At 44.0% G+C, this 23607-nt stretch overlaps 1 protein-coding gene across 1 annotated transcript in view; it reads right to left on the reverse strand.

Annotated features, from left to right (window-relative positions):
• Positions 1 to 23607, reverse strand: part of WLS (wntless Wnt ligand secretion mediator) — a 46691-nt gene that overhangs the window by 6111 nt on the left and 16973 nt on the right. Inside the window, exons 3-11 of the mRNA XM_019530646.1 lie at positions 19797 to 19921; positions 16632 to 16793; positions 13492 to 13628; positions 13013 to 13181; positions 10581 to 10678; positions 8475 to 8538; positions 6663 to 6806; positions 5001 to 5084; positions 3074 to 3227 (exon numbers count right to left, since the gene is read on the reverse strand). Coding sequence (XP_019386191.1) covers positions 3074 to 3227; positions 5001 to 5084; positions 6663 to 6806; positions 8475 to 8538; positions 10581 to 10678; positions 13013 to 13181; positions 13492 to 13628; positions 16632 to 16793; positions 19797 to 19921 — 1137 coding nt within the window. The remainder of the gene's footprint in view (positions 1 to 3073; positions 3228 to 5000; positions 5085 to 6662; positions 6807 to 8474; positions 8539 to 10580; positions 10679 to 13012; positions 13182 to 13491; positions 13629 to 16631; positions 16794 to 19796; positions 19922 to 23607) is intronic.

Here is a 23607-nt window from a genome sequence, read left to right on the forward strand (position 1 = left end):
TGCCCAAAATGATCATCCTGCAAGTACAACCCGCTGGTGTCCGGTGTACCATCCACCATGCCTTGAGATGCCCCAAAAGCACACTCTGCAGTTCTCCACACCTGCTTGACTGTAATAAAGATTTTCTGCCTGGCATCCAGCATAAATTTTATGAGCCACAGAAAAGGCTGGTACAATCAGGACCAGAAATCACAGGGAGTGAGGCATCTTCTATATCCCTATGCTAGTGGTGCTGCAGACAAACTTTCCCCATCTCATCAGGGGACCAGGGGCACCAGGCTGGAGTTCCTCAAGGACCAGACATTGCAGACCTTGCCTTACCCAGTTCAGTCCATATATGTGAAAGCAGTAATCACATGTATGGAGTGAACCCAGTGGTCTGTGATGCCTTGCAGTCCAATACAGAAGTACTCCAGTCGCAACGTGTAGGAGATGCATTGTGCACCCCCGAGAGCGCTGGTGCAGCCCAACAGGCAGTTCTCTCCACTTAGGTGGCGGGCAGAGGGGGCAGGAGCGGTGTTCCCCTGCAAGCACTCGCTCGGGAATGGGGGCACTGGGTGAAGCACCACTGACACTTCTGGGAGCGCCACTAGCACTTCCCAGCCAGCGTGGTGGCCACAGGGGAACCCCTCTCCCCCAGTCGCTGACTAGCTGCTGGGGAGGGGAGGGACATCCCCTTCCCTGCTCCCCTCCCCACTCAGGTGGCACCAGTCGCCCATAAAGGAAGGACTCCCTGCTATTTACATAGTTCAAGCCATATGATACTTGACACAAGATAGCAATGTGCATGATATTGATGGTCCTGGGGCAGTTTGGAAACTCCATGTAGGTAAATCCAGTTACTTCTCGTAGGTTAGAGAGCCAGACAGTACTACCTTCTGGAGGATGTGGTTCACCCACCATGGGTACGCGAGCCATGGGTTTGCCCACTGAAGTGACTGGAAACAGACTGGGAGCTGTCAGGCATTTCCAGCTTCGAGAGGGCAATTACCACCTACTTCTCCCTGTTCACAAGTATTCTCAGTATGGTGCTTTGCCTCTAGTGACCTAAGGAAGGGAGCACTGGTCCACCCTTCTGCTTCTACTGCTTCTCATCCCAGGTCCACTTCAACCAGTCACTGACTCTCCGACTCAGAAGCAAGTTGTAAGCAGTCTGCAAATAGTCCTAGAAAAGGCCATCCCACACTGTGTTCCTTAGTTCTTCTTCTGGGGCTAGTTTTCTCAGACTCATACAGGCCAGAAAACAGCTTGAGGAAGCATTTTTCCAGTGCCTGGGTCATTGGGCCTGCCCTGCCATGCTATGACACACCAGCTGGCAGAGCCATTCAAAGAGGATAGAACGGAGCCAGCAATTATTTTGGGCAGAGGGCCACTTACCGAGTTTTGGCAAGCTGTTGAGGGCTGCATGGGTAGCCCTGCCCCCTGACAGGTGCTCATTCCCTCCCCCCAGTCTTGCCATCTTGGGACCGGAAGTCCTGCCCCTAACCTCTGACTTTTGCCACTCATCCTTTGGGGAAGAGGGATTGCCATCTTAGAAGAGGAAAAAACCCAAATTCTATACTAAAAATCAAATACTCATAATAATATATTTTAATTTAATTTGTCTGGATGTGTACGTGTTTGTGCTGTATGTGTAGAAGAGATTTCATAATAGCTGAAAATGCAGTCTTACTCTTGTATGTTGTGTGCAGGGGTGTTGGGGGATATGGGTACGTATTTGTGGGGTGTGTGATTGTGTGTGGGGGCGGGCTTTGCTGCTTCTGGGTCCTGCTGTGGCTTCCCCTAGGGTTCTACTGTCCCTGGCTCCTGTCATATTTGGGAGCCAGGGGAAGATATATATTAATTTTCTAATTTTTTTAGGGGCCCCGCAGGCTGGACAGAATGGCCTGGTGGGCCGGATCCACCCAGTGGGCCATAATTTGCCCACCCTTGGGATAGAAAGAATAGCCAGGTAGACACAGGCTCTTTGCTGTGTGTTGAAGATTGGAGCCAGTACCCTCACCATGCTGCTCAAAGACTAACGGCTAAAGAGATAATAGCTACCCATCCATGCTTTGCACCTGCACTAGGAATGTAACCGAGGTAAAACTGACCAGCCCTGCAACTGCAGGAAGCACAAACCAAGAGCCTGAAGGTCAAATGTCCAGAAGCTTTGCAACTTCTCCTGGAAATCTTCACAGGCAGCCAAAGGATCATGGTCATGAGCTGCTGGGCTCTGCTCACCAGTTCCATAGCAGCAGAGCAGCACGACACCAGCACCAGCTCCAGCAGCGTGACACTTCAGCTGGGAGTAGGGGTGTACGTCTATACACTACTGATGTGCTCAGAATTAAAAGAGTTTCAAATAAAGGTTGAATTTGAAGCAATTTACATACATGTTTGTCCATACCTTTAAAAGGATCTCCACAAAACCTAGCATTCAAATCCATTTAAAAACCAGAATCCCTTGCAATGGCCTCAGTTTACTGTTAGGCAAAGCTAAAGTCAGAGAACTACTTTGATACTGAAGGATAATTAAAGGTGAAATCAAAAGTAAAAATGAAACTGATAGTTCAAGTCTCAAAACATTTATTTCCATTTCTCCTTGCTTCATTCCTCTACTCCTTTCAAGCAGAAGTGTCCCTCAAACACTAAACCACTAAAGTTGGTCAAAAAAGCTCTGATTTCTGAACACGTCCTCAAACTGAAAAAACGGTTTTCAAAAATCAGCAAATTGAAATAACTAGTTTTGACAAACTGTTTTATTCGATTTCTCTTTATCACCTTAACATATAATACAATTTAAGGAAATTCTGTAATAAGACATTTCAAACATAATAAAAATGGGAAAAAGGTCTCAAAAGGTTCGCTCTCTGAAAGTCAGAACTCTGATTTTCCCTCCACAAAATTAAAATGATGGCAAAAAAAAAAAAAGCGTGTACTTGTTACATGTTGTTTTCCACCAAATCTGTATGTTCTGCGGGGAAAACATGTGAGATCTCTGACCCAGGCTTATGCCCAATATTCTCCCCTCCCATTTTGCTTTTTTTTGTACATGCAACTATTTCAAAATAACCAGACAGTCCAGTTTTACCATTTGATTGATCTTCACCATAATTCTTGTGTGACGGAGCGTATAGGAACATAAGAGCAAAGACGTAAAGGTTCCACATCCCATAGATGCCTGTGAAGAAAGCACTGTTCGCTTGTATTGTGAGGTCCCCCCATTTCCAGTGGCCTTCTGTCACCTGTCCATAAGAAAGCAAAAATTCAGTAGGGACAAGTAAGGGGAATTCTCTTATGTGGAAGCTCCAAGGAGACAAACAAAAAGGCTTTGAACAGAAAATACAAACAGACACTAAGTACACACTGGATACACACAAGTATATAAGTGAAGCCCATGCTATGGGCCTCTCTCTTGCCCCCAGCTACAACATCATTTATTAGAAATCTCCCTTAGTCTAAATTTGCTTCATAAGAAATGACAGATGTTATCTTAAGAACAATAGATCACTACAGTCACTGATGTTTTTAGGAAGAAGATACTTATCAGGATACTACTTGGCAGACATCTAGTCATGTCTGAAACTTTACATGTTCATAAACCTTTATAGAAAGGATAAACAGCACAGACAATGTGAGAGCTAAGGAGTTGTCTATCTTATGATGGGGACCTATTCCTAATAACATCCACCCACAGATAGAGATGAGAGGTTCCAATGAGTTAAGAAACATTAAAAAATTATTATTTAATTTTCAAAAAGGTAATTCCAAAAATCAGTATTTTGAACACATCAAGCTGTGCACCTTTTATTGCTGCTCTCCACTTCTAAAATGAAGTTAACAAAAATGCTTAAGGGTCACAACAACTTTTAAGCACAACTCCCCCCTCAAAAAGAGTGGGGGAGCCTTGCTTTCTAGGAAAGCCATGGTAGAGCAACAGTCTTTACGCAAGCAAAAATACCAAACTTGATAACATTTGCTGGACAAAACTGTTTAATGCCCATACACACTGAAGTAAAACTAAGTATGGGCTGGATGGTGAAGCTAAGGTGGAATTAAGTCACTTGCTCTAGGTTTTTAGACCAGAATCATATGCTGCCATGTTCTCTTCCTGGACTTTTCATATAATGTAATCAGTGCAGTATGTTGGAGGATACTTTGCTACGTGCAACTCACTAGAACAGTTCACAAGCATCAAAATAACCAGACTCATTTGGAGTTTGCAAGAACACACCCATTGTAACCAAAGTCTTCAGTGCACACGTATATTTGGGCTTGCTACCTATGTAAAGGCAGATAGTGATCTTAACACAGGACCTGTCATTTTGAAAGCCTAAGAATCAGTCAGAGCAAGTGGAGTTATTCTCATACGGATACTCTGGGAAACCAAGAAGCCAAAGTGTTTTACTTGTGTGTCAGGCTATGTAATGGGCATGGCACAATAACTATTTTTAAAGTGATGAATCTATATAATGTAAATTATACATGCGTTGGTTATATCCCAGCTTGGAGAGCAAAGGCATGCATGCACATTGCAGGAACACAAACTAGGTTAAAATCATTATGGCTACAAAAGTCAAGCACACAACATTTTAAAAAAGCTTGTGTTAATGCTGCCTATACTTTATATTCCATATGCATTTTTAGTCTTTAGTTGCATGATCTTACATTATCTGGTGGGGTGGGGTGGGGAAAAGGGAACCCACTAACTAGAGTTACTAGGTAAGCTTATTTTCCTCCTTCTCCACCCCACCCATTAGTTTTTAAAAAGTGCAGGCAAAAGCCGTACCTCTTTTCACACCATTTTTAGCTGAAGTTATCCAAAATTATTCATCCCAGGCAGGCATGAAAAAGTTAGCCTCCAAGTTGTAAACAATTAAAAACAGGTTCTCATAATGGGAAATGCAGGCCAGGGTAACCTTAAGAGGCTGCCAGCCCTGCCTAAAATGCAGGCCTGTTCTCTCAAAATTAGGATAACCACACTGCCAGGCAAGCTAGGAATCTGAAAGCGCACTCACCTGACTGACAATGAAGAAGATGACTGTCATTGCTGCACAAGCCAAAGTGATGAGCATCAGAAACTTAAACCTAAAAATCAGCCCCTATTTAAAGAGAAGTGTGCTTGGTCACAGGAACAAAACCCACACAATTACATTTTTGTAAATGGCCGAAATAAAGAAAAAAGCCCCAAATCAGAAAACCCACAGCCAATCCCCACCCCACCCCTCTCCTATCTTGCACTGATACAACTAATATTTTTACTTTTCAAAGAACTTCAGCTGTGACCCCAGCAGACCCCAAATATATGGACATTGATATCTTTGGGCCATTATTTGTGTGCCCAGGGACCTCTGAGTTCCTAATACTGATGGCTAAGGGCACTTTTTGAACATCTTTCCTCTGTGAGAATAATAGTCCGTGCTGTCTTCACATTCACAGAATACATCAGTCTCTCCATGTGAGGAATGAGGGTTCGCGAGAGCTAAGCAGCAAGTTAATCTGCTTCCCTTAGTGTAAGTTCACAACAACCTTGGGATGAGTCCTCCAAAATACTTTGCTGGATAAAAGGTAGTGTGTGTAGGGACAGGCAGAAATGGGGGATATCCAGCTGTACCACAAAATGCTTGGATTTCTCCCATTGGCCTTGCTGATGTACTTACTACCAAGATAGCCATTTTCAAAGAAAACAGGAGAAAGCTCATCGCCATAGGTTTAAATTGCTCTCGTCAGGACTGTGAAGACCAGATTTAAGTCTCAGTTAGATGGGGTCCTTTAACTGAGGGAAAACCCAAGATTAGCCCCTAAGGGACTTCAGGGCTGTCAGATGACAACACACGCTGTCAGGTCGAAAGCAGCTGCTGCCAGATGCACCTTCAGAGTTGATGGAAGGTCACTGTGTGTCAGGTCAGGAGTGTCAACCTCGCGCTCTGCCCCAGGCTGGGTCCAGACTGCAGGACTGACAGCAGAGGTAGCAACTATGGTGGGGCAAATGGCCATGAGCCAGGGGGTCACTGCTGAGGTGAAGGCAGTGCAAGCAGCGGTAGCCCAAGTAGCAGCAAGACAAGTGGGGCTATGTTGGCCCCCTGCCACCAAGGGGCATAACCACTGGGGCCCCAGGATCCACAGTGGCAGGCTATGCCCACCACTAGCCATGCCGCTAACTTCCACAGCCCACCAGCAGCTTGGCATGCCTCATAGAGCAGCACCACGTGGCTCACAGGTCATGTTTAACCCACTTTAATCCTCAACAGAAAGGTCTCTCTGCTCTCTCTGGAACAGACCACCTCGCAGAGGTCATATTTCTTGCCCAGAGCCAAGGCAAGAACCTGCTCCATTTTCCTCCTGGTGTGTACACCTATTGAATCTTTCTCACTATGGCAAAGACATCTTCAATCTGGGCAGAACATTTTTGCTCCATCTGCAAGAGCCATCTAGCATCCAAGCTGCGAGATGGAGACAGAGATCTGGGTGGAATGGATACCAATTCACAAAAGAGCAAAAAAAAAAGTTAGGATGGCTTTGACAGCATGAGACCGCTAGCAAAATAGAAAGTCTTTAAAAATGTAAGGGAAAAGAAAAGCAATACATTATTTTGCAGATACATTATTAGTAAAAATGAGAAATCAGCATACTGAACACAAATATAATACACAGCATTTATCCAAATAGTGGTGTCTAACCTCATAATGAAGCCTGCGAGCCTTGCTCATTGCTGGGAGGCTGGATTGTTTCCCACTGATGTTTCTGAATACTTGAAAGACCATGAAACACAAGAACAGAAAGTAGAGGCAAAGGCAGATTCCTGCAACTATAATAAATGCCATCTGAGTGGTAGAGTTAAAGGAAACTGTTACAGGACAGAGTGGGAGACTGAAGAACACAATATGTTTTTCAAGCACAATTATTCTAATTCAGGCTTCTAACATATTAAACAAATTTCAAGTTAAAGCTTCCACCTGAGTGACAATGTTTTCTTACCAGTCCCCAGTGCCAGGAATGATGCTCTGTTGTTCCCAAGCACTTGACATAATATTAATGAGGGATAAAATATTAAAACTCCTGCAGGCTAAAAAGGCTAAGCTGGAATTGTCACTTCTGCTCCAGTGCTACAAAGACATGGTGCTTGACTGAGATCCAGAGAAGTAATCACCAAACAAAATGCCATCTTAAGAAGGACTTTGCACAAGGACTGCGATGCAGGGGAAGCAGAACTAATCACATTAGCTTGTCTCAGCCTGGTAATAAAAATTAATGGCAGTTGAAAGCACTTCCAACATGACCAAGTGATTTCAAAAAGCAATTCATATAAATGCTGTAGGAACATGTTCTCAAGAATCAGCAGTGAAATGACTTGCTCCAGAGAAAAACCTGCCAGGACAGGAAGGGTTTTCAGAGCAGGAGGGGAAACCATAAAGGGTACAGAGAACCGCATTTGCTCCAGGATTGCTGTGTAATAACACCCATATCTTGATGCCTGATGTGCGGTTTTCCAGATTCCTGGTACCTTGCAGCTCAGGCTAATCATTTAAATTTAGTGGTTCTCAACAGGGGATCTGCGAGAGCCTGTCAGGGGCTTTGTGCCGCTACAGAGTGGAATTGTCCCATGTGCCCTCGTTTTCAAAAGGCACGTGGAGCCAAACCAAGGAGCTGCAGCAGAAGCACTACATTATGAAGACAGGCACACCACTTCTGCTTTTGCTCTTCCTGGCCTGGCTTATGCCGAGAAGCAGGGAGCAGCTAAAAGCAGAAGCAGCACAGCTGCCTGGATAATGTAACACTGATGCAGTTTCTTCTCAGTTAGACTCCAAATGAATCCTGGAAACAGATGCCAGTGCCACCAGGTAGAACCGACCTGCGTGCAGTGAGAGGTGCTCGGGATAGTACAATCTGTCCCACACCCTTCTTTCTGGGAGGCACCACATAGGGTCAGACCAGGAAGGACTGCAGCAAGAGCACACACTCCTGCTACAGACACTTCCCAAGCTGACCCTGCGGGAGGTGCACAGCACAGTTCCACCTGGCTACCGTGACAGTGGCATATGATTATAAGGATTTAATCAGTAATGAATTAATAATTAGCAATGCAATTCTGTTTACAGTATAATGTTCATAATATTCGCTTTTTTTTTTTTTCCAGTGGGGTGCTGAAAAATGTTGAAAAGGTGTGGAGGGGTGCCTCAAGTCTAAAAAGGTTGAGAATCACTAGTTTAATTACTTCCCCTCTCTTGAGACCAGTCTTTGAATTCATCTTTGCCCTGAGATCTTCCTGCTGTACTAATAAGCACCCTCCTAGAAAGCCACAGAACTGCTGATCCAAAGTATATTCAGATCTTCCACTAACATTAAAGTAATTTAGAACTGATTTACTGCTCTTCAGGTGTTTTCAGCAGTTCAGAGTACTTGGGAAAATCATTTTTTTTTTATTTTAGTTACTAAAATGTCTTTCCCAGTCTTAAGTGAGCAATACTCCTCAGAAATAAATGGAAGGATACAGCCAGCTCCGTGCCAACATCTGTTGTCCAGATACTGTAGAATGGGTTTTTCAGTTGTACCCCTCTAGAAACAAGAGAATTTAAAAGCAATCAAAGATACCATCCAAAAGCCAACACGTGCAATAAAATATGCAGTTGTACAGATTTTACTTTGTAGTTTGGAAACTTCTGAGGGATGTTCTGTGATTTGGGTGTGTGTATATGGAAGAGATCAGGAAAACTTTACAGTTTACCTTGCTTTAGTGGACACACAAAAGTTGTTCTAATACTTCAATATCAATGAAGTCTGTCTCTGTTAACTCTTAGCAAGGTCAACCAAAAAGTCTGAACAGCTGCCACATTGTGGGATGGACTGTGTCTAGTTTGTTCAAATAACTTTTAACTGCTATGTAATGCATGGTACCAAAAACTCCCTTTCACATCACGTTTGAGATCCATGGTAATTCAGAAAGCTACTTGCTGGAAATGGGGATGAATATTATATGTCCACCCCATCCATATAAGGCAGAAACAGAAGGTGACATTTTAGTATAACGTAACATAAGCAAGCAATACTGCAACAAAAAGAAAGGGATGGCATTGCTTCTCAAGCCTAGTAGCTCACAATGGGTAAACCGGATTAAAGCTTCATCAAAAGAAAGAGAAGGACTATTTCCAGGGCCTTGTTATCCTAGGGTGATTTCCGAGGAAGACTTTTGAATGTATACTCTTTGAACTGTGAGCCAAGAGATTTTACTGTCCTGTCATAAAGTTACTATACTTTATTAACTTATACCTATGCTGCTAAGCAGGCAAACACACACTTTATCTTTTACCCTCAATTTCAGTCATTTTCTCATAAAGCCAAGTGTGAAGTAATGCATTATGAGTTGGAAGGGGGGAGTTAAATTGGGTTCATCTCAGAAACTGAATTTTGTGCTTAGAGAAAATTGGGTTAAAAGTGAAATACAGGCAACCCCCACTTAACGCTATTTCGATATAACACTCATTTTAAAATTGATATCTGATTCTACCTAGCACTCAGTCAGTTTCGTTATACCGCTCGTGGTCTCCATCTTGGGTCATTAAAAACACTGCAGTCACCACCTTGGGTCATTAAAAACTTTTGGTTTTGCTTAACCCTCGTTTCACTAAATATTCGTTTTTTCAGGAACCAATTAAGAGTGCTAAGCCGGGGTTGCCTCGCTTAGCACTCTTGTTAATGACTTAACTGGCCAGCAAAGCCACTCCCTTCTGACACACAGAAAAGAGAATGGGGGAGACAGAGTTTATATATGGGCATCAAAAAGGCACGTGATACTGAAATGTTAAATTATATTATAGTCCTTATGACCTCAAAGCTATTTAAAAGGAGACTCCAGGGTAGAGGTCACCCATGTCTAAGGCCTAAGACAGGCACGCATGTCTAGCTGTAAGTCTTGCTCTGAAATTAAAATTCTTCCTGGCAAAAAACAGCCTGGGAGCAGAGTATGTAGGTCTCCAGCCCAGGGGCCAAGACAGGGCTGCTCCCTGGACCACCCCTACCCTTATTGGAGCCCACTGATTGACAGCCTGCCTTCTCCCCTGCCTGGAAAGAGACTGGTTGTCAGCTACCAGCAGCTGATGAAAAGTCGCAGCTGCCACATACAACCCTGGAAGAGGGCCCTACACCCTCCAGCAAAATCAGCTAATTAGCAGTTTGGGGTGTGTGGGGGGTGACAGAAAGACTGGAGGTGGCATTTCATCTTAGCAGCAACCCTCCTGGAGGTTTGGGAGGGTTTGCACCACAGGAGAACATTTCCTACTCCTGCCAATGATAGGAGGAGCAATATTGGGTATCCTGAGCACTTAAAAGAAACGTACAACTGCTCAAGTTACACTGAGAAGAGGGAGATCTTTCAGGCAGGTATCAGATTTGACTTCCTTGTGGAAAACCCAGTTCTTTTCCCCAAAAAATCCCCTGAATGGGTGCATGTTCTCTTTTTGTGCAGGGAGTAAGGTTTTTCTTTTGACACGCATGTAATGCCCGTTTATGGCCTATGTAATTTTTATTTTAAGCACAGCTTAGCACAGCACTGCAGACCACAATCTCATCAGCACAAAATAAAAAGAAAGCATCTTCATTACCTCTCACACATGTCAAAGATGAAAAGGCAGAAGGAACCAACAGCTATGGGTCCAACCTGTTTCCAGTACCCAGAGAGACGATTCCGCTCATTTTGATCCTACTCGAGCAGAAATGGAGAAAGGTTAATTTATGAAAGATGGATACTATCTGACTGCTGCATCACTAAGACTGCAGCAGAGAATACCAAAGCAAGAAGAGGTTCTTTACCAAAAGCTGTTTTGAAAGTCAACTTCCAATAATCCCTCTTGTGATTCAGTGCCCTTTGGTGTCAAGCTGAAGTACAGGAAACCCTCGCTATTCGCAGGTTTGGCGTTCACTGTTTCAAATATTCATGAATGCTGAACCCACATCTTAAAATACACTTACAGGAGCTCCTCGGGAGCTCTGCACTTGCTGCCACCAGGCTCCCGCTGCCACCAGCGCAGCCATGCACCTCTCCCCCCAGCTGCCAGAGGTGCTGCGTTCATGAACGCAGTGCCGTATTCACGGATTTCGCCATTCGCAGGGATCTCGAGACTGTATCCCCTGCAAATGGCAAGGGTCTCCTGTACTGCCATATCCACTGGGAGATGCTCAAGTGCACTTATACAAGGAAAACCTCACTGCCCTCATCTAGGTACAGAAGAGCCTTTCCTGCCTGAACTGCCTCAAGTCCTTCTCCTTAACCCATATTTCTAAGGTTAGTGAGAACTGAGGTGGAAGGGAAAGTAGCAGATAATGTAAAAGTTGCAACTCCTGAAGAGCAATCACTGGCAAATAATTTCTCCCCTTTTGGGCCCCAAGTTTATTCCCACTCACAGAAATTAAACAGTATCTTCCTTGGTGGAAAGTGAACAAGGAGTTCTATTTAAATATATGCTGTTGCACCTATTCCTTAATTGTGCATCGATGTGCAATACCACAGTCGTGCATTGTGCAATGCCATGTTACATTGGTACAGGCTGAGGACTGACTGGCTAAGCAGCAGCTCTGCAGAAAAGGACTTGGGGGTGTATTGACAGTGGACAATAAATGCAATATGAACCAAGTGTGCCCTTGTTGCTAAGAAGGCTAACAGCGTACTAGGCTGCATTAGTAGGAGCTTTGGCAGCAGATCAAGGGAAGTGATTAGACCCCCTCTATTCAGCACCATTGAGGCCGCATCTGGAATACTGTGTCCATTTTTGGCCCCCTGCACACCAGAAAGGATGCGGACAAATTAGAGGGAGTCCAGCAGAGGGCAACAAAAATGGCTGGGGAACATGACTTCTGAGGAGAGGCTGAGATAACTGGACTTATTTAGTTTGGAGAATAGAAGACTGAGTAAGGGGGACTTTCAACTAGGGGTGATAAGGTTGAATGGTCACAAACTCCTCCATGACCATTTCAGGCTGGACATAAGGAAGAACTTCTTTACTGTCCGAGCCCCCAAGACTGCCGCTGGAGGTGGTTCAAGCACCTACTTTGAATGCCTTCAAGAGAAATTTGGACGTTTATCTTGCTGGGATCCTATGACCCTGACTTCCTGCCCCTGGGGCAGGGGGCTGGACTTGAAGATCTTCCAAAGTCCCTTCCAGCCTTAACATCTATGAATCTATGAAAACTACCTGAAGGGTGGTCCCACAGAGGATGGAGCTAGAGCAGGGGTTCTCAATCCCTGGGCCGTGGCCAGTGCCAGGCCACACAGCGGGCTGGCTGCCAGACCGGAAGCGGCTGTGGACAGGCAAACCACAGCTTCCTATAGCCTGGCAGAGAGGCTGTGACTCCTTTTGCAGGGTTTGGCCCACGCCGCCTCCCAGGGGGTGAGGGCACCCTTACTTGTCTGCCAGCTGGAAATTCTGGCCACAGTCAGCTGTGACTGTGGTTTGTCGGGCCAGGCATAAAAACTTTGGGAACCCCTCAGCTAGAGTGTTCTCAGCAGTGGCAGATAACAGAACAAGGAGCAACGGTCTCAAGTTGGAGCACGAGAAGCTGAGGTTAGATATTAGGAAGAATTTTCTCATAAGGACAGTAGTAAAACACTGGAATGGGTTATGCAGAGAGATGCTGGAATCTCCATACTTGGAGGTTAAGACCTGGCTAGACAAAGCCTTGAGTGGGATGATCTAGTTAGGGATGGTCCTGCTTTAAGCAGGGGGTTGGACTAGATGACCTCATGAGGCCCCTTCTAACCCCAAATTTTCTGATTCAAAGACCAACCAATGCACAGTGAAAACCATGCACCTAACTCAGCTGCTACTGTGCAATTATCCACCAAGAAACCTGCACTACGTATGGTAACTCACTCAGATCCCACAACATACGAATTATTTCTAGCCAAAAATGTAGCAATGTTTTATACATCTTCTAAACCAATGTGAAAGCCCATTTAGTACTCCTTGACATCCCCTCCTATGCACTACAAAGAACTAAAAGATTTCTGAAGGACAGGAAATTACTCTGCCACACCTACCATCATATGCTCTCCACAAAAGATGATCCAAAATGACAGAAGCATGGCATAGAAGATTCCTTGTCGTATATCTCCAAAGAGCAACATCCAAGTCCAGTCAAATCCAATGGAAAACCATTCTACTGGGATGTTTATGAACGTCATAGAGATCCCAAGAGCAAAGATAACCCTGCAGAGAGACAAACAAAGCAAGTCCATTTTAATTTCAAGAAAGGATAAAGACTAAGCCAGTGAAGCTCAGAAACTTGATGAAGAAAGTGAAGCTGATGGTGAGGACAGGTAGCATTTGGAATTCAGGGAGAGGGGAAGGAGTTTGCTGCCTTTAGCCCAGCACCATTTCCCTGTGCTGGGTTACACTAGTAAGTGGTAACTAAACGTATCCATTGTTGAAAGCAGCATTATGGCCAGTTGATTCAGGTTTTGCATAAGCAACTCTATCTGTACTGAACTCTGTGGATTAAAGATTTTCCTCTACTCACTTTTCCAGCAAGACAGGAGCACGTGTCATCATTTTGATCCGCCTCCAATACCAGATCATGATAATTAAAATGCTGGGCGTGAGGAAGGTTTTCATGGCAAACCAGACCTTTGTGAAACCTCCATTTTGATGGATACCCTAAAAAAGAAAAAACAAGTTCAAATGTAAAATGTCCAAGGTGTTTAAACCCTTTCCTTGCAATCAGGATCAGTTTGCATTATCCCACAGGGAAGTTATAATGCTGCAAATTATAGCTTTTAGCATTTAACAGCAAGTAATGCTGTAAAATACATTTCTGATCTGCTTAAAGTGGGGGAAGGGAGGCAGAAGTGTTAACAGCTATTTGTTTAGTATCCTGCTAACTGGTCTAGGCAATGCTGTAGCAAAGAGGGGGGGAGAGGGGTGCGACTGGGACGACCGCCCTGGGCACCAAAGTGAAGGGGTGCCAACACACTGCCCAGCTGGGGCAGGATGCAGGAAGGAGCCACAAGCAGCTCATTTGGGGAGGGTGCGTGCACTCCTGGGCAAGCACGGGGGTCGTGTGCTCCCTGGAGCCGTGCACAGGGTGAGCATGGGTTGCCACTGAGAGCTTTCCCCTGGCTGCCAAACTTCGCTGCTATGACACTGACTCTAAGCAGACTTCTAAAAATTCCTGATAATGAATGCGAAAGTAGACAACACTTCTTTCACCAGTTCCTCATTATTATTAAACCAGACTCATCCAGCAGGGTGTTTTATGGACACATTCTAGATATACATAATTTATATCAGTATAAAATTGCCACTCATTTGACATCCAGATAAAGCTTTAATAAATTAATCTTGAAATAGGTCAGCTTAATATTAGATACAAAGTGGGAAAGGATAGGAACATAAAATGAAGCTAACTGCAGTAACAACCAAGAAAGCTAACGGGCACATTGATTAGTTCTCCAGAACTATCCAGTCTCCAGACAGCACAATAAGTCTGAGCAATTAGCTCTAGAACAGGGGTCATCAACCAGGGGTACGTATATCCCAGGGGTACTGAAAAAGGTCTTAGTGGATACGCAGACCTAATGTGGCCAATAAATACCATGTGCATGTGTGCAGCTGCAGTGTAGCACACAGGCGGCCAAGAGAGCAGCCAGGTCTGGCTGGTAAGTGTGTTGTGAGGGAAGAGGCACGGGGGCGGGGGGCAGCAGATCAAGGTCCCACTGGTGGGGGAGGGGGTGGAGCTGGGGCTTCCTGGCTGGGACGGGGACGGCTTCCACAGCTATGCGCACCCGGGAGGACATGGGGGGCATGTGCCCCTGGATCTGCACGCAGGGCGAGGGCAGGCTGGGGCCAGGGCTGCACCAGGCTCTTCCTGGTGGGGGCTAGGCTGTGCTATGCTTGGGGCAGGCGGCAGCAGTGCTGGGAGCAGGGCTACGAGAGGGCCTGAACCACCCCAGAATTCACAGCCCTCCCCACCACAGCCCTCTCCAGGGCCACCACTACCCGCTCCAAGCACAGCCCAGCCCGGCCAAGCCCCCACCAGGAAGAATCTGGTGCTGGCCCCAGCCTGCCCCGCGTCCAGATCCAGGGCCACACATCCCCTCCCCACCCCATTGCACTCTGCCACCCCAGGGTGTGGCGGTGGTGAGAACTGCCCCTCCTCTCCCTGCGCCCCCTGGATGAGCTGCTAGCAGCCTCAATTGAGGCCCCGCGGTGAGGGAGAGAGCGGGACTGGGGCAGGCACTGCACAGCCGGGGCACAGCACGGGACGGAGCCACGAGCAGCTCGTCCACAGGATGCGAGACGACTCCCGCAGCTGGGCCAGCCCGCCCTCACCCCATACACAGATCTAGGGCCACACTCCCCAGGGTGTATGCTCTGGGGCTTCCCATGCCCCCCAGATGAGCTGCTCGCAGCTCCGTCCCATGCTCTGCCCTGACTGGCAGTCCCAACCCCATTCCCTCCCTCACCACGGGGGCCTCGATCTGCCCCCCTGCCCCCTCCCTTAAAAACAAGAAAAAAAAGAATATACAGGGGTGCATGAGCTGGAACTTTGAGAAAGAAGAGGTACGCTTGTTAAAAAACACTGAAGTCCCCTGCTCTAGAGCATTAAAATGCTGGTAGTCCAGTACTCAACACTTTTCCATACATCATCAGGAATTTTACCCTATGGTCAGATAGGAAGGCAAATCCCCTTCAGTCTACCTCTGTAACAGGAGAGGGCCCTTTACCTGGGACGTCTTGAGCATATATTGACAACGTTTCACAGAAGCAGGACATTGGCCGTCATGATTCCCCTGCTTTACTTGTGACAGGTTAGGGCGTTAGGTCTGTGTTGTGTTAAGGTTGACAATAGTCTTATGTAGAGTTTAGATAAGAGTTTGTTTGTATGGGATGATTTGAATAGTTATGATCCTGACACTGACAGGGGGCAGGACTAAATGATCTCTGGAGGCCCCTTCCAGCCCTACTCCTCTATGCATCTACGATCATTTAATACTGCATCAAGGCACACACACAAGCGTTTATCACTAGTAGAAATATCCATTAAAGAAAGGTGACATGAGTTAATATTTTTCCCCTTTAAGTCTTATTCCTATTCCCCCTCATTCTTTTTCTTTTGTGCAGGGAGGCATATTCTCCAGTGGAATTAAACCTGAAACTAAAGGAAAACTTCAGGAAGCTAAAAAAAAGGGAGCGAGTTGAGCAGAATAGAATTGCTTGCTTCTAGAAAGAGTGGTCAACAGCTGAACATTAACAGCAGTGGGGAAAGTCTGTTAATCAAAAGGGGTGAGGAAGGATTATTACTAACAAGTAACCAAAGAAAAAGATCTATTGGAAAAAAAAGGGGGGGGGGGGCTGTTTCAGGCTAAATCAGGGGTGTTATACAAGTTTATGGACTTAGAAAATAAACCATCATGCATTTACTGGGAAATAGAAGGTTTGATGTGGTTTTGAATAGACATAAAGGAAATGGGGAAAAGACTGATACACTCACAAGCTACTCATACCAAAACAAAACAATTAGGCCAATGAGGCCAACAGCTGGATTCAAACACATACCTTCAAGCATACATCACTGTAAAGAGTATGGCAAACAGCAACAGTTTAAAGGAAGAGAAGAATACCAAAGCAGATCTAGAAAGGAGACACATGCAAACTTACCACCAAACGAATATCCTTTATTTCTCCAATTCCTAAATTAATTTTTTTCCTTTCATTCACAGGGAGGCGAATATTGATGAGGTAGAACTTGTGAGCCACGCTTCCAATCTCCATGAAAGGAAGCAAATCACAGTCGTAGTAACGGCCTTCAGATTCTGGCGTCTTAATGAAACAGCACAATGAAAACATGGGGGTCAGCTTTGTTCATCTGCTGGGACTTTGTAGTCATTTTAAAAAACTTTAGTGAGTTAATCTGAGGGATCTAAACTTAGACAAATAAGGTATATACTTCATCTTGACCTTTACTCAAAGGGCTAGAAAGTCAGTGTTGGCCACCTTAATATCTACTAGTCATTTTGTTAAGTCTACAAGGTGGTGTTGAACCATTTTAGCGAATTTTAAATTTTAGAGGTGATGAAAGCATGAGACTTGTTTCTTAGCAAATGGACATCATTTGCTTTTCCAGCAATTGAATCAGAGCTTTTAATACTGTCATAATTTTAATCAACTGCCAGCTAGAACTTTATGGTTACTGCCATGTTGCACGTGGCAATTTAGATCTTTATGGTGCTGAAATAAAGATCTTCTTGGTCTGGCACTTGATGAGTTTTCAGAAAGATAAATCCGAAGCAGAGTTGAGCACCTCCAGCTCTCTCCAGTCTTCAAGGTGCCAAATCACTGCCCATTAATTAGTAACATAGACACCATTAAATAATTTAGGCTGCTTCATGGAGCAAGTCAGAATTACCCAATCAAATATATTTAGACATTCATTTTTAAAAGTTACTTCACTGTGCAAGTGTTTTACAGCCTAAGTCACATAAAATAAACTTCAGACATAAATGCAAGTCATTCGAAACAAAATCAGCCAGCCTTGCAAAATAAATACAGGCAGCAAACACAGCTTTTAAGACAAATTGCTTTGATCCCTAGACCTAAAATCTGTAATCGATATTGATGCCATTAAGCACTTAAGAGATTAAAAACAAACAAACCAAAAACAACCCAGTAAAACCTGCACAGCATCTAACAGCCAAATATCAGATGTTAAGAAGAGACAGTTAACAGATCTATGATCCATTTATCTTTATGCCAAATGACCAGCAACAAATCTATGAACAGATTCATTGCTGACTATTATCTAGCACTTGCTTGACTAAATTGGTTACCTTAACTTTACATTACTTCTTATAGATGCAAGAGAACAATTTAAAAACAGGAGCTAAATAGAGCCCAGAAATATCCACAGGTGCACACCACTCACCCGTAACCTCCTTCCGTTCTCTCCCTCTCCCCACAATACAAACATGCTTTAGTCTAGCCCATCTTAAAATCAAATCAGATCCATATTTGACCCCTCTCTAACTTCATCTACCCCACACAGGAATAGTAGACCGCATGAAGTCCTCTACGCCAGTTCCTTTTTAGGCTACTTTCAAACTGGCTTCTAACACTTCCCTCCTCCCTTTTAGTCTCAAAGCCTTCAATCTCTTCCTAGCTCAACTCAAAGCCATTTTCTCCACCTTTGTCCTTCCAACTCCTTCAATATAGTCAGCCAGATTCCTTTTCAAATGTTATCCCACCATGATTTTCATAACTCAGCCCTTTCTAGATTCTCTTCTCCTACAGCTTCATCAATGCTTAATTCCTAAAGGAACGTCTTCACCCTTGCTTTTCTTTGCAGGGTCTCTGAAGGCTTTTGTCTCCCTCTTCCTCCTCTACACCTAGTCTCTGGGCAAGTCTCATTTCACAAATACAAGCTACTCAAAGTGAAATTGGACATCTCAGATACCAAGAGCAGGCACAAGGACTGCAGTCAATTATCTTCCAAATATTAAGATTAGAAAATAGTAGTTATTTCCTTCTCTTCCTTTCTTTGCTACTATCTCTACTGAACTTCAGGTACCCCCTTGAACAACCTAGTCCAACTCACAATAAGTAGAGTATTGGTGCATCTCTCACTGCACACAAACTTTATTAACAGTTTTGGTTTTTTTTTGTCCACAACCTCCTTCACCCTTCCAGATGATTAAATCCATTTTTAAAGTAAATTTGCACCACCTTTTTATATTTAAAATTGTTGTCTCTGTTCTACTGATCCTAATTTCATCTCTTAGAGCAGGGGTTTTCAACCGGGGATACAGGTACTCCTGGGGTTATTTTGGAAGGCTCCAAGGGGTACAGGGCAGCGATATGGAGAAGCCACTGGCACTTCCGGTTTTGCAGCTGTATGGCACATGGGGGGGATGATCATCCTGCTTGTCAACCAGCCACCAAGGGACACCCCCCTGCTTCAACCAGCTGCTGGGGGTACCTCAACCAAAGAAGGCTGAAAACCTCTGCCTTCGAAAGATCTATTTAAAATCAAAACAAATGAAAAAGCCCCTCAGACACGTGCCTTTGTTTGGAGCTTTTAATGTCCCATTCATTGGCAGCATTCCCTTCTGCACCTCGTACTTATTTACTGCATACACACAACAGTCAACAGAAAGTCAGGGTGTTACTTTGTATTCAACTATAATACTAAAAGTTGACTTTGAAACAAGATAGCAAGGCACAGACTAAAAAGATACAATAGCTAGAAATGATCCTCCATAACTGATTCAGAATTATAAATCACCCTCAGAATTATGCATTCCTCCTGTTTAAAACCACATCAATCATTAACAGGAATATTGTAAGTAAGTGAGACTTAAGTGGAGCTATAAAGCACTTCAACTGTCATTAAAAAGAAAGTTCCTGTTGTTACAGTAAGTGTCACTAAAATAAAGGCAGAAGCTCAAATTAGATGTTCCTTTTTATACCCATTTCTGCTCCCCACTCCTAAACTCAAATAGCTTGAATATGTTACCAAAATAAGTCGTTTACTTAAACTCCTGTAACCCCCTTTCAAGCATTTCTGAGTGCCATAGTCACTGATGAGTTGAGATGCATGTGACAGAGGCTGGGTTCTCTCCCATCCCTGACTATTTACAGAGGCATGAAAAAGATAAAGGCTACATTTTCAGAGCAGCAACATGCAGCTTTGGGTGCACAATATTCAATTATGCTGAGCTCCTGCAGCTGGGTTAGAAATTAGACAGACTTTGAGAAATCCAACTGCCGCTTTGAGGGTATGGCTGGATAGTTCAAACAAAAAACCTTGCAGGGATCACCAGGACTTACTTTTGGAGAATGAAAGGCGCATTTTAGTTTTCGTGTCTCTATTGCATGTGCCATTTCTTTCCATTCACTGGACATGTCATCACGATATGCCAAGGACACATCAAGCGTAATCTCTGCATTATCTTCTGCAAAAGTAAAGAAACAGTTGAACTTGTTATGAAAGGAAGGAGCATCAGACACTTGGAGCAGAATCTAAATATTTAAAGCCACTGGAAGAAGAGATGCTGATGTACCTATGGTGACAGAAATCCCTGCATTGTAACTCACATGTCAGAAATATCCTACTCGAGACATTTACCCGCTTTCCAACAGAGTTGCAGAAGTCAGAGATGCCAAATCTTCACTGGTGTACTTGGTTTCCTTTTGTATGATTGCTACCTCAATGTGGGCTGTAAGGCACATATAAATGCCCAGCATCCTGTATTAAGGCTCCAGGTAGCCAAGGAAATCAAGATTTAGTAACAACTTAGAGCCACATTAGTCAGATATGGCCACAGGGGATCAAGAATAGGACCTGAGAGGAACTCTCCTCAACAAATTAGTAGAAGTTTTAAGTATAAAATAGCTAGAGTGAATGAATAGAAGCCTTGAAAAAGGCTACTCCCATAGTCCTAATTTTGACAAAGGAACCAGAATCTAGTCAACACTTGTTGACTTGGCAGACACCACCAAAACCACAAAATATATCACGCAGAGAAGGACTGGAATCATGCCACTGGTGGGAGCTTTGTGAGTTGGTACACAAGCTTACACCTGATGTCCCCCACCCCCCCACCAGGCTCTCCTGTTCCTAAGCATGTCATACAGCAGAATGAAGAACTGGCCAAACATTAGAAAACAGCTTTGACAAGTTTTTCACAAGCGTCCATTGCTGAATATGAAAAAAAATGTTCATGAGATTTTTCTCAATTAAAACGAGAAAAATCAAAGTAATTCACAGGAAGAAAAATAATTTCTTCATCAGCTCTAATCAAACTCCTCTGACTTCAAAGACAAAATGGTCCCTTGGACTACTGCTAATTAGTACTAGACAAGATAACCTGCAAATTACTTATCATAAAACGGCACAGGCTATATGGGCCTTGATGGATGAAGTTGTTTTTTTTAATAAAGTCAGGAGGACATCTTTTGTGAAGTCTTGCATACATAATACTAATCCCATGCAGACTGACTGCAATCAGACTTTGAGAGGGTTTTTTTTGTGTGTGTGTTTTTTTTGTTTTTTTTTTTTTTAAGAACTGCACGAGAGCAGTTAGTTATTCCAGTTTCAGCTAGTTTTAACTTTATGGACACACCTAACTATACGTATTGCATACTAGTAAGAAGGGAGCTTTCATACCCCTGACTACTAATTTGACTATCCAAATGAAGAAAATAGATGTCCTTTGGCTGCTCATACTTGTGAAGATTAATGAATTTTAGAACTTTCTCCCTCCTACAGGTTTAGTAGTTAGAGGGGCAACATGGAGCAATGCCTTTATTCAGTTTTAGACCTGCCACCAGCTCACTACTGTAATACCAAGCATCACAGAACCAGGAGGGATATGACAGACACCAGTATGACGACCTGGGGTTCCAGCATAGTCATATGTAGTTTCAATGTTCTCCAAAGACCACGTCCCTTGTAGGGCAGTCCGGATATACACCTCATCCGATTCTGAATACGTCTGCAACTAGTAAATGGTGACTATTTCACATTGCATTTTTCTGGAGATTGTCAGGGTATAGTCAGAGATGAAATTAGACAAATCAGATTTGCTGAGATGGCATTCCCTGGGCATGCAAACCATAGCGAGCTGTAAGAGCTTTGGGAGTCTGGCAAGCAACAACACATCAGCACCTCCATACATAGTCTAATAATGTGAGGCAAACCTGTATCGCTGAGGCCAGGCATGCAATTTTCCTCATTTACCAGGGATCAAAAAAAGGCTGAAAGGGACTTCAACAACACATTCACAAAGCCCAGGAAGAATGAATCAGGCTGATTAAGCACGACTTACTTTCAACAAATTTATGTTGGCTTTTCTTTAGGTGCTTAGAAACAGATTGCTTAAGATACTCTAGTATCTTTCCAAGTACTGATAGTAAATTAACCAGTTTGCAGTTTTCCAGGTTCTCCTTTGGCCAGCTTTTGGAAGGATGAGCTTTATATATATACTCCTTTTTTTTAAGTTTCTGCCTGTCCTTTTTTCCTGGGACCAGACCTCACGTCTGTACTATTCTTAAGAGATAACAGCCAACAGCTTTGCAAATACTTCAGCCAGTTCTTCGAGTACTCTAGAACAGTGTTTCTCAACCTGTAGGTCACAACCCAAAAGTGGGTTGCAAGAAAATATCAAACGGTTGCAAACAAACTTTAAAGACTGATTCTCCTTTAAAGCAGAAAAACGTGGGAAACCGTGGCTTTCCCTTGCAGACTGTTAGAGTTCCAGCCTGCGAGGGACTACTTGGTGCCTCCCTTGCTCCCATGTCCCACACACACTGGGAGGCTGCAGCCTGGGGGCAGTGGGTTGGGAGTGAGGGGCACTGGGTGGGGACTGGCCGTTCACATTTACAAATTTGTCCTGGTATAAAAGAAAGTTGAGAACCACTGCTCTAGAACGACTCTCATCAGACCCTGCTGGTCTGAAAACATTCAGCTTACACAAATAATTTCCAAATCTGTTCCTTCTCTTCTCTAGGCTGAGTATCTGCCTCTTCCTCACCTTTGCTGCTAACTATACTTTTCATGTGACAGTTGTCCTTTCTGTGAAGGATGAAGCAAAAGTCATTTAACATTTCAGCCATCCCTGCATAGTCTACCTTCTTCCTCCCATATGGTTCAGTTGAAAACACAGCAAAAATATAGGTCCCTTTCTAGTTTCTGACACAGTGTTGTTTTGTTGTCTTTTATACCCCATTGCTACCCACATTTCAATTTGTGCCTTAGCCTTCTTGATTTTGTTTCCTTTCTCAGGGGAAATCAGGGTAACTAAAGCTCCCAAGGGCCTGCACTTTGGATGTTTCAGTAGTTGTTAAAAAGCGTGATTCTTTCCTGTTTGGTTATCTATAATAGACATCAAACATCCATCATAACATCACCTCTGATGTTTTCCCTAACACAAAAGGGTCTTATGTTCATCTCCCATACTATTCCGTATCTCAGAATAAGTGCATTTATCTTTAATATACATGTCAAGATCTCATTTTTCCCTGCCGGTCCTTCCTGAACAGACTATACCCTCCACAGCAATATTCCAGTTGCATGAACTATTCCACCCAGTTATACTTTTTCTAGTTAGATCATTTTGTGCGTCTACTAGAACTTCCACAACATCCCGGATAACTGGCCGACTGCCCCACTAATTACTCTCATGATATTGTTAAGACACACCATATTGCCTATTCTTCCTAAGCCTTTGTGTAGGTCATCCTCCTCCTTACTGGTCCTGTGGAGCTTTTGTCTCCATTCCCTTTTCGGCTCAATTGAAAGATCTCCTCACAAGGCCGGTGAGTCTATGTGCAAAGACAAACCCTTTCCTTGCCCAGTTGGCCTTTGTTTGGGAAGATGACCCTCCCATGGCCAAAGCCAAAGCCAAAGCCCTGCATGCAGCACTATTTGCAGGACCATATTTTGATCTCTAGGATGCATCCATCTGTGCCAGGGCCTCTATCCTTGTCTGGAAAGCTAGATAAACAACTTGAATCTCTGTCCTTCATCTTGATGCCTGCAGCCCCGTAGTCATCATTCTTGATCTACTCAGGACTACACCTGGCAGCATCAGTAGTGCCCACAAGGGCTGGCAGCATAGGGTAGTAATCAAAGGACAAA

This window comes from Crocodylus porosus, unplaced genomic scaffold (assembly GCF_001723895.1).
Source record: "Crocodylus porosus isolate Cpor-Errol unplaced genomic scaffold, CroPor_comp1, whole genome shotgun sequence".
Classification (NCBI taxonomy): Eukaryota; Metazoa; Chordata; order Crocodylia; family Crocodylidae; genus Crocodylus; species Crocodylus porosus.